General features: G+C 33.1%; 1 protein-coding gene across 1 annotated transcript; it reads left to right on the plus strand.

The window, feature by feature from the left end:
- Nucleotides 1-5,860: 5,860 nt before the first annotated feature.
- Nucleotides 5,861-8,831, plus strand: LOC107495767 (uncharacterized; the record flags this gene model as incomplete). The annotated part of the gene is given in 4 exon segments (XM_016116930.3): nt 5,861-6,031; nt 7,233-7,343; nt 8,115-8,181; nt 8,271-8,831. Coding segments are annotated over 4 exon segments (477 nt in total). The 3' UTR covers nt 8,552-8,831.
- Nucleotides 8,832-12,552: the final 3,721 nt, after the last annotated feature.

The following is a 12,552-nucleotide window of genomic DNA, read 5'->3' on the forward strand; positions in this document are numbered from 1 at the left end:
ATAATAAGTGTCATTATTATTTTTCTAATAAAAGATTTTTTTTTGGCTTTACTAAACACTTATAAAAAATAGAGTGAAATTTCACCTCAAACCCCTAATAATTTTATGAAATCTATTTTCGCTCCTTAACAAAAGCATAATTTTATCGCGATTTTCTATCCATTACCTTTGTTAAATATTCTGGTGTTTCCGTCAAAGTCTCCATCAATAGAAGGAGTATAATTCCAATCCGACCCTTAATCATCACCAACATCTACCATCATTCTCTACATTCTCTCTTTCTCATCTCCATTATTTTTGGCCACCATCATCACCAACATTCACCACCATTCTCTATTTTCGCTGCACCACTCTACTGCTATCATTCTTCTTCTTTTTGACCGAACCAAAACCATGAAGCCATATCTCTCCCTCTACTTTTCTGTTCACTAAGTGTGTACATTATTCGGCCTGGATCCGAACATTTTAGGGATTAATTTGGTGTGATTTCACCGAATTTAGGGTCGGGTAAGGATCTAAAAATAGACAAGATCATTATTTACATATACAACCTAAGAAAACTAAAAAAGGTATATATGTTTTAAATTAATTCCAATATTGTGCTATATTAATTATAAGCTTATTGTTTTATTTTTAATCACACTTGTTGAATTAGAAAATAAATCAAAGAAGCATCAAATTAGAATTTATAGATAAATTCAAGTTCAAATATGAATATCAACTTCTCGGTAACAAGTTTCTTCTTTATAAATAAGTTTATTTATAAATTATTGTTAAAGTTTTAAAGGCCCGGTTTGGACCGGTATAATTGTGACCCGAAAATGTTTAGGTTTCATCGGGTCTAGAGGCAAGTTAGGGTCTAAAAAATAGACCTGGTGTATATTTAGGGTCGGGTCTGGGTTGGGACAAACCTAATTTCACGGCCCATGTACATCCCTACTGTTTACCATCGGCAATCTCGCGCTGCCACGACTATCCTCTCTCCCCTTTTCTTCTCTTTATCTTCACAATCCCTCTTTCACTAGCTTGCCCCTATCTCTATTTGATTTCACACTAAATTCTAAATTTGTATTCCAAGTAGAGAATCTTACATCGAATAAATTAAAACATTGACGCACTGCCATAATTAACAAATCACTCTTTCACATAAAAATCGATACTTTAAGTAAATATCTATACTCAATCATCAAAATCTAGAAAAGGACAACTTGTCAGACTATATTTCCAATCAAATTCAAGTATTTAAACAGATAAAACTACTCAATTAAAAGAAGATAGCAGTAGATTGATGCAAAGAAAAAGAAGAAAAAAAAGGAGAAAGAGGAGAAGGAGAAAGATGATGTGAGAGTAGGTTGGTATAGTGTTAACATAGAAAGGTAGTGGATGTTGGTGATGATGGTGGCCGAAAATAATATTGAGAAGAAAGGGAGAGGAGAGTTGGCTTGGTGGTATTCTATCTCGCATAGAGAATAAGAGGAGAAAAGAAAAGAAGAAGAGGAGACAATTTATCCATTAAATTGTTGACTTAAATGTCCACGTAGGCAAGATCTGTTAGTTCTAGACGGAGACATTAATGAAAGGGGCAAAATATCACACGAAATTAATCGTTAGGGATCGCAATGAGATTATACTTTTGTTAAGAAGTATAAAGGAATTTCGTGAATTTGTTAGGGGCTGACCTAAAAAGTAAGAATAAAAGCATTATATGAAAATATTAAATATTTTAAAAATATTTTTTAAAAAACAAAGTTTCAATTTTTATATTTTTTTAACTAGTGTCCTAATCAATACCAAAGAATAATAATAAGTGGTATTTAGTGTTAACAGGATGACACAGATGCAGGCCTTTAATTATGTGAGCACTTTTGGGCGACAATCTTAATGCAGAGGCTATTATTTAATAAGTAATGGACGCTGATAGTTTTTCACACATATGAAAATTTAAAAGCTACCACACAACTTTTTTAAGAGTATCCCTGTCTTGCTTAATTTAAGTATTTAAGTACTTTAGAATCTCTTTATTTTAATAATAATAATAATAATAATAATAAATAATCAAATTTGTCTCAAAAAAATTATTTTTTATTTATTTTAATTTTTTTTTATCAAATTTATCTTTTAAATATTTTAAATTAGTCATATTGATCATTTTATCATTTTTTTTATTAACAATGTCAAAGTTTGCTGATATTACATGCTAAATGATACTATAATATACACATTTAATAGTCTTAATTGACTGCTAACATAATAAATTTATAAAATTAGATAAAAATAAACCTAATTGAGAGGGACCTTAAGACATTAAAATCCCTTAATTTAAGGTTTTAAGGTTGATGTGATCTAATTTATCCAACTAATTACTAATTCATGCACAGTGGCCGAAGGAAAATTGGAATTGAATGGTTGAAGTTATTGTGAATTTGTAATGACAATTGAGGATTATTTTTTTATTTCAAAATATTCTTTTTTTTTTTTAGCTTTTAAAATACGCGGCTATTTCTGGAGACCCTGATCCTCGACGGATATCGATGCACAATGCCCGATGCACGATGCCCGAGGTGGGAGCGGGAACGAGGCCGGAGCCGGACTATGGGCTGCGTTTGTTTAGAGAGGCAGGGACATTGAGACACAAAATCGTGTTTGACAGAGGAGACATGGACAAAGACAATGTGTCCAGAACAATGTTTTAAAAACCGGACCAGACCGACCGGTCGAACCGATTTAACCGCAAACCGACAATATTAACAATTCGGTCAGACATATAAAACCGGTAATAAGAAAACCGATAAAAAACAGTTGAACCGGACAAGAACCGGTCGGTCGGACAGAACCGGAACCCGGCCGGTTTACACAAAAAAGGGAAGCTCCTTCGTTTCTTTCTCCCTTTCTTTCATTTAGAAAGAAATCACACAAACCCTAGCACTGTAAGCCTACACCACCGCCGCAAGGAGTGGAATACTGCCGCCGTCCGTCGCACTCAAAGTTCGCCATTCATCATCTATCTTCCCTCGTGCTCCAAGTCTTCAACCCCTGTTCGCTGTCACCGATCGCGGCTGCTTCCTCGAGCTCGGCGTCCGTCGTCTTTGTCTGCTCAGCCGTCCTTCCGTCGTCGTTTGTTTGCCGTTCACGTTCACGTCTTCGTTCAGCTGTCGCCTTCGTTCGCGTTCTTCGCCGTTCACGTTCGCTCGGTGTTCACCGTTCGCGTTCACTCGCTGTTCACCGTTCGAGTTCGCATTCGTCTGGAAGCCACGTTGCTCCGCTTCAAACTCTGCGACCAACCCGCGCGCTCCACCCAGCCGTCGAACTGCTCTCTTTTGTCGCCGTGAGTTCTCTAAACCCGCCACCAGACAATACACTCACACAACACCAATACTCTTCTTCAAACTCTGCATCTTCTGATTTCTATTACAATTAATTATTTGATTTGGAAGTGGTTTGGATTTTTTCATAGACTGAATAAAGTTACAATAGTTATGTTCTCTTCTCTGTCACATTGAAATTAAGCTTTGAATTCTCTTATTTCGTTTTAATTTTACCGCACTCAACATGTTTGATGAAATGCTTTAACCATATTTTTGGTTGGTTTTATAATTTCTAGCTTTTAGAAACTTAGTAAGTTGATTGCTTGTGAAATTAGAATAATTGGATCATAGTAATTAAGAAATTTTAGCTGCTCAAATAACATCTTTGCAGAAAACATATTAGCATGATGATTCCACTTGCATTAGTGTTCTTCTGGTAGATTTTAATTGTTATTGTGAATTTGTTAATTTGCTAATTGTTCTTGTGTTCTTCTGTTACTTTTAATTTTTTTTTTGTTGTGATTTTCTGTTCTTGAACTTGTTAAGTTGATAATTTGCTAAATTGTTGGGCTGCTGTTGTTTTAATTTGCCAAATTGTTAGGTTGCTGCGACTTAATTTGTTGGATTTTCTATTTTAGGTCATGTTCTTGTTTATTTGCTAAATTGTTGTTGTGTATTTATTGTTTATTTGCTGGATATTGGTAATCATTGTCTTTGAGATTATTTACTATGCAGGTTTAGTGCATGTTTGGGCGCCATTATTTTGTTAAAAAAGATCTTTTTTCAATGAAAAAAGATCTTTTTTTATTTTTTAACGTGTTCGGCAAATTTCTAGTAGTAAACGTAAAAGCACTAGTAAAATCAAAAAAAGATCTTTTTTGAGAAGCTGTAATTTACATCTTTTTTTAAAAGATCTTTTTTCCTTAAAAAAAAGATGTTTTTCATGTAATAAATAAACAAAAAAGTACTTTTATATTGTTATACCCAAACATAATTGATAGATAAAAAGACCTTTTTACATGAGATATCCAAACATAAAATTACTTTTACTTCTCTATAAGATCTTTTAAAAAAAGATAACTCGAAAAAAGATCTTTTCTTAGAAGCTCACCCAAACAAGATCTTTTAGTGTCATCACTGTTTTGGAATGTTTTATAATGTACTAATGTTTGTTGCTGTTTTGTAATTGCTGGTTGCAGGTTTAGTGTGATTATTGGTTAATGTTTTGTAATGTTTGGTGCTGAATGCTGATTGTTGAGTTCAGATATGGTTGTTTATTTTGACTTGGGTAAAGAGACTTATGGTCATTTTTTCCTGCCTTATACCAATTCAAATGATTATTTTTAGAGGATGAGCACTTATTTATGAGAAACTGTCTTTGTGTGTTATGAGCATTTGGTGAAGCTTGTGTTGTACCTATTCAAAGTTTAGTTTCACCAAATGGTCTTCAAAGCAACTCATCCAAAATGCTGCTGCACAAACCCAAGTCTATTGTTTCTTAAAGCCTATATGCACCTTCATTTGGTGAAAGCCTTTCTAGCACTAGTCCACTACCAACTTTGTTATTAATAATGTTATCAAATTTATTTATCCAAGTACTATGTTTATTTTTTAGTTGGATTTATGATAATTCATTTGATATTCTGCCTATTCTTGTCAGATATTTCTTTTAACATTTTGTGTACTGATGAGGAATTGTATTTCATTAGAAAAATTTCATACTACCCTATACCCTCAACTTAGTACTTGCATATTTATAATTTATTATTCTATTCTAAAACGGTTTTTCCGGTCGAACCACTGGTTGGACCAGTAAACCAGTGACTAGAACGGTTTGATGACCGGTCCGGTTCTCAGAACCTTGGTCCAGAGACACTGAATTAGTGTATTTTGTGTCCATCTTGACAGGAAGGACACAGAGACACTAACAAGGGACACAACTTATTTTTCATTTTTTCTTTCATTATGCTTGTTAATTTTTTATAATTATATTTTTTATTATTATATTTTTCATCTCAAATTTTTTGAATGAAAAAAAAAGAGAATAAATTGGATTTTCATAATTTGTTTTAGTTTATCACCAAACAGAAAACAAGAACACAAAATTTTGTGTGTCTGTCAATTAGTGTCTTGTCCTGTCCTGTTCTCAATGTCTTGTCCGGTCCTGTTCTCAGAAACAAACACAGCCATGGAGACGGGGACAGAGCATGTCCCCGCCCCCATTGGACCCATTGCCATCACTAGGTTCTACGGTGCCATTTGAGCCGCTAGTTGTATTTAAAGAAAAAATAGTTGATTTGAATATTGTTCTTGTGATCCTAAACTTTGTATGACATTTGATAAATTTGCTTCGTTTTTTAATTTCCTTAAACAACCTATTCATATTGTGGTTGTACTTTACAGAAAGAGTGCATTGTAATCATGGTCCAGTGGCAAAGGCATTTCTTCCAATACCAGGTTTTGATTTACATTGTGACTGATCATATCACGTTATAAGCTCTCTACTTAAACTCTATTGACAGATAGTTGGAGTTTACACGGTTCTTTTGTTTTAGGGAATTTCAGGTTCTACCTGTTTGCTTTCTAAGTCATCAAATCTGGAACAAACACCAACTTCCTCCCCGTTAGCCTTAACTTCCTTTTTGGGTAGCAAAGAAGCTCAAGACCAGAAGCAGACACCTGTTAAGAAAGAAAGAGTTCAAGCAGTAATGTCAAAAATAAAGCAGGTTTGTTTTTTTCCCTTGTGTAATTCTGTTATCTTGTATTTCTTAAGTAATTGCTCAATTTACAATATGGACATGACACAAATCTTTTGATTTCATTGGTTTTCTTTAATTTATGCTAAAGAGTACTTATCATTCAAATAGTTTAATTCCATTTCATTTTAATAAAAAAGCATGTCTATGATTTCTACTTCTGCCTCTGACTCTGTTTTGAAAATGGTACTTCTTCCAAAAGCAACAACAAACGAACCCCTTTATTAAGACAACCCTATTATGAAGTAGTCTAACAGAAAATGAGAGGACTGAGAGATGCTTCTTACAAGAGAAAAAAAAAAAAAACAATAAATATGATTGAAGCGCAGGTTTCTGGTGTCTAAAAACGTCTGAGAGAGAAACTCCTATTTAAACATCAATCTTTCATCCTGAAAGGTGCTTTTAACAAAACTATTATGATTTAGACAAGGAAATTGTTCCTGCTTAACAGGTTCAGTCACTGCCATTGTGCTGACTGTATTCATTTCTACCTCGATTTATCAGTTTTTGTATGTAATATTCTTTATAATCATTATTTCCATTTTATCTTGAAGTAAGATTTTCGAAGATTCCTGAACTTTTGAAATGCCTTATAACCATTGGGCATTTCATGCTTGACGATATGATACACAACTTAACTCAACTCAAATGCTTGCACTAACTATGAAATGCCTTTCATGCCATTCACAATTATTGTTATATTATTATGGATAATTCAGTTTTAACAGCATAACATTTGGTGCTGCAGTGATTTTGTCGATGCCAAATTGCCAATATATTGTGAATTGCTTATGGATATCATTTTTTCCCCTGTTAATATGGGTCATTCTGAAGTAACTGCTTAAAATACAATGTTAGCTAGTTCAGACTGCAGCATAGCAATAGTTTGAAAACTGAAAAGTATAACATGATCTGTTTCATCCTGAGACTATTGGTTGAGCATCTCTGAACGTGCCCATAGAGAATACCAGGTCACCAAGTCAAATGGTGCCTCTGCCTACTTTTTGAGAAACTTTCTGTGTTTCTTCAGTCAGCATAATTTTCTGGTCAACGAAAAGCCACCCTTGGATTGAATGCTATGGAAACATGATCATAATTTCTGGGTTTCTGTTTTTCTGTGGTCCAGTTAGCATATATGACTGATTACCTTATTTTCAACGTGCTTTCTCAGAGTCCTAAGAAGGTCAACTTGGTTGCTGCTTTGGTTCGTGGTATGCTGGTTAAAGATGCATTGCTGCAATTGCAAGTGACAGTAAAGCGAGCTTCAAGAACTGTATATCAGGTAATAAGTGGTATTACACTGTATTTTCATTTCTGTGTGTAGACAAAACTAAGAGTATTCAATTGCTTCTTCTAGATCACCATACAGCATCAAGGCTAGGCTGTTGATTTATCTGTCCTCATTGGTTTCTAACCAAGAGTTCGTATTTCCTTAGAACAAGTTCAGCTGTTGGTGTAGTCGGTCATTAAGCCTTGTATCTTAGCAATATATCTGCAACTCTCTAAAGTCACAGATAAATTCATTCACAAAATAGACCATAAAGATCAACTTCTTTCTTACCTTCAGATACTTTCAATGTTGTTGTGCTTTCTCTCTAGCTACCTTATGTCCTTCTCTATCATTTTCTACATTCTTTTGGCTTTCTGGATTGTTCAATTTTTTCTCCTCCACTTCGGTCCACAATTTCAGGGGCCTTATTGTTGTTGAGTTGTTTCCGTGTGGCCTCAAGGTCACGGGTTCAAGCCGTGGAATTGGCTACTTATGTAATTATCAGGGTAGGCTGCCTACATTACGCCCTTTCGGTGTGGCCTTTCTAGGATCCTGCATTAACACGAGATGCTTGTCTACAGAGCTGCCTTTATTATTATTATTATTATTACGCACTGCACTTGTAGTTTGTTTCCTACATATATTTCAGCTCCCAAAATTTCATCACTTCTTCCCCTTAATATTACCATTATCTAATTCTATGGGATTGTTTCTCCTTTTCCATGATCTGTGCTGGGAAATGCAGAATTGGAAACTTATGTTTTAAAGTTATAAGCACTGCAGGGTATTACTCAAGCCCAAGGAAATGCCGTAAATAATCATGGATTGGATGCAGAGCGCCTCATTGTTGGTAACGCTTCAAATTTTGCAATTGTGTAACTTAATTTGTTTAGCCACTTTGTTTAAATCCGTGCTGATGCTGTTTCATATTTCTTGCAGCCGAAGCGTTTGTTGGAAAAGGATTATTCCGGAAGAAAGTTTCTTACCATTCCAAAGGAAGAGCCGGCATCAAAGTCAAACCGGAATGCAGGCTAACAGTTGTAGTAAGAGAAATAACCGCTGAAGAAGAGGCGAAGATTGCGAGGTTGAAGGTTCACAATTTCCGCAAGCTCACGAAGCGTGAGAAACGGCTTGTGCCGCATCAGCTTATTGTGTCCAATCCTGTTTGGGGCCGCAAAAACAAATCTAGCGATCGAAACTCGAGTGCCACTGCTGCATGAGCTTCTTAAATATTTCAGGGTTTCAAAATAGTTGTTTAATGGTTGTTAAGAAATATCCTGGCTAGTTTCACATCGAGAGTAACTCCAAATGTTAGGATATGTATGGAGAAATTTGTCTACCCCTTAATTCTAAGGTGGTTACTCCAATGAAGACATTGTGAACTGTTAGATAGTTTAATATATTTGATTGAACTATTTGACGGTTCATAATATCATTTTCACAAAAATCCTTTTATGGAAACAGCCATCTCATTCGAATAATAAAATTGTGTTTGAACAATTCCCCTCTTTTATTATTATTTCCCAATTCATCTTTCTCCTCAAAATATCCCAGGTTTTCTTTCTCTTGTCCTTTCGTTTTAACCCAAAAACCAATGGCACAAAAGGTTCTTGCTTTTATTTTGAATTATTTGTAAGGGGTACTATGTAATTTTATTGAACATGAAGTAGCAAATGGCTTTTGAAATCTTGTTGGACGGTGATGATGGGTTTGCAAAAACACACTTTGGCTATAGAAAACATTTTGTTGATTTGCATCCTGTTGCTGATAAAATACTAAAAATTAGTGTCCCAAAAGTTTTTCATTAGTTTAACAGGAAACCTAAATCCCTACCTGTCGTTACTTCCTCTCTTCTCAGATTTAGCAGAACTTAAATCTTTTCACAGATTCTCTCCACTTTTTTTATTACCACTGTCTGCCACCCTCCTCCTCCCTCGTTGTGTCAGAGGCAGAACCGTCGTTGTCTTCGTCGTAAAATACTAAAAAATACTAAAAATTAGTGTCCCAAAAGTTTCTCATTAGTTTAACAGGAAACCTAAATCCCAACCTGCCGTTACTTTCTCTCGTGTTTGTTCGTTCTCTATCGCCATTGGTAGCCTCTTCTCTGTTGGCCGCTCTTTCTTCCGGTAAGTCAGCCTCTGTAATTTCTGTGATTTTCATTTACCTTGAAAGTATTTATTAATTATTATAGCATTATTGTGATATTTGTGATTTTATATTAGTTGTTGTCTATGTCCTAATGATGAAAATTCTTGCTTGTGATTATGCCTCATATATGTGCCTCTGGTTTAATTGAAGCTATAGTATTTGCTTTAATCAATCAATTCTGCACTGTTATCCAACTAATTACTAATTCATGCACAATGGCTGAAGGGAAATTGGAATTGAATGGTTGAAGTTATTGTGGATTTGTAACGACAATTCAGGGTTATTTTTTTATTTCAAATTTTTCTGTTTTTTTATTTTCTTTAACTTTTAAAATACGCGAATATCTCTGGAGACCCCGATGCCCGACGGATACCGATGCCCGATGCCCGTTGCCCGTTGTCCGGGGCCGGGGCCGGACTATGGACTGCGTTTGTTTACAGAGACAGGGACACTGACACACAAAATCGTGTTTGACAGAGGAGACATGGGCAGAGACAATGTGTTCAGAGACACTAACAAGGAACACAACTTATTTTTCATTTTTTTTCATTATTCTTGTTAATTTTTTATAATTATATATTTTATTATTATATTTTTCATTTCAAATTTTTTGAATGAAAAAAAAGAATAAATTAAATTTTCATAATTTGTTTTAGTTTATCACTAAACAGAATATAAGAATACAAAATTTTGTGTCTTTATCCATTAGTATCTTATCCTGTTATATTCTCAATGTCTTATCATATCATATTCTCATAAACAAATACAGCCATGAAGACGGATGTCCCCGCCCCCATGGAACCTATTGCCATCACTAGATTCTACGCCATTTAAGCCGCTAGTTGTATTAAAAGAAAAAATAGTTGATTTGAATATTGTTCTTGTGATCCTAAACTTTGTATGACATTTGATAAATTTGCTTCGTTTTTTAATTTCCTTAAACAACCTATTGATTAGAAGTGACGAGTGTGTCACGTGCTGATGCATCTTTCTTCATGCAGGTGCAGCCCACTACACTACTTTGGCCTTTTTTTAAAACTTAAAAAATCAATTGTTTAAAAGGATATTAATTTTCTATACATACACTCAAACTCAAGTAATTTATTTTAAAATTTCATTAGTTTTATAATTAATTAATATAATAAAAAATTGATTGCAACATATTATTAAATATTTAATACAATAATTTAATACTATTAAACGAATTATATTATTTATCGGGTGTGTAGCTTTGTTTTGAGTCACGGTCTACTCTAGTGTTTTCTGGGAGAGGGCATTTATGGAAACTTGACAAAAATTGGAATGTAGCTGAAGTGAGAAGGACATGGATGTCTTTTTATGCAAGAGGCTAGCTATTACCAGGTTCTACAACGTTTGTCATGTCTTCTTTTGTAATTTTTTTTTTCAAAATCAAACCATGTTAAAAAAAATATTCTCTCTCACTTTTTTTATTTTTTTTCATCTTTTAATGAAACTGGAGTGATAGAGTTTAAGTAGCTTGAATAGATAGCTATTAATCTTATATCGTAATATTTTTTGGTTCCATATTTAGATGGTAATATAATAAAAGAGAGATGCAACTTGATAACCAATTTTTATTTTTTTATATATTATTTATTAATTATATATTTTAATTTATATATATTAACTTGATTAACTTTGATAATTCAATATTTATTCTCTCTAAATAAATTTTGAATATTAAAAGAATATTGTTAAAAGAATTTTACTCTTTTTTGAGTAAAATAAAGAGTAAAATTAATTAGAAGTCCATGACTTTCAATTGTTAAGTGCTAATAATCCAACAAAAATAAAAAGAAATTTTACTAAATTAATAAAATATTAATTATTAATTAATATACATATAATTATCTTCAAAATACGATTTTCCACGGGATGGGGACATATAATCCTTATCCCATAAAATTTACAACAAAAATTGTTGCCCTCATCTTATCCTTATTTTTTAATATTCCCACAAATACCCACAATTACATTGATATTGAGGCATTGTTTGTTAGCAAAAATTAGAGCGACAAAAACAAAGAGACACATACATAAAAAGTATTGTCCTTATATTTGATTTGGGAGTAATAAGAAGTAGTGATAGATGTTTATTAATTAAGTAAACATGATTATAAAAAAGGCAACTCAACTCGGATAAACATGATTATTCTGTTAATCTAGTCGAGCAATCAATTTCTATTCATTTTTAGGTATATATTTTTAAAGAAACTTACAGCAAAATCTCATATTTATCATGCATGATCTTCTTTTTGGAGATACACAAAACATAAAAAAAAATTTAGTAATAATAATAATCAACGGTCGGCTAATTTTTTTTTTATGAAAATAAAAGTGGTGATATATTTTAATATCGTAATTTTTGGTATTTTTTAAAATTGTAGAAGTACATAAATTGCAGGGTTCGATTTCTGTTCCTCAAATTTTTTTATTTTTTAACACAAATCGAACAGTCCGATTTCTATACTTCTACAAATCGGACGGTCCAATTTCTGTACCTCTAATAAATCAGATGGTCCAATTTCTTTTTTTCTAGTTAAATAATTCCAGATTTAAGTATAACACTCCAACAATCCACATTTTAAAAAAATATCACTACCACTGCAATATTAAAAATAAAAAATTCTGAAGGGTCTATAATAATTTTATTTTTTGTAAGGGATGCGGTGTATATATGGTACTAAAAACAATAATATTATTTTATTAGTATGTGCGAGAGATATATACCATGTCTAGTCATAAGCTTCTTCTTCCATCATATTATATATACTTTAAATTTCTCTCTCTATCTCTATCTCTATCTCCAATTATTTTATCCTTGGCAAAGAACAAAACCATTCCGGTTTCTAGTTTCAGCTAAGTAGCTTTAAAGGTGTCACAAAAACTAGTAGCATATCTATCTTCTCTTCTCTCTCTCTCTTTCTCTATTCCCCCCATTTATAATATGTTCCTTTCAAGGGACATTGTGTACTTTTATTCTCGTTATTGTTGTTGTTCCAACTAAAGAACAAGATGCATCATTTTAATTTTTCTCCTATATAGTTTAAGT

This window comes from Arachis duranensis, chromosome 6, assembly GCF_000817695.3.
Source record: "Arachis duranensis cultivar V14167 chromosome 6, aradu.V14167.gnm2.J7QH, whole genome shotgun sequence".
NCBI classification, from domain to species: domain Eukaryota; kingdom Viridiplantae; phylum Streptophyta; class Magnoliopsida; order Fabales; family Fabaceae; genus Arachis; species Arachis duranensis.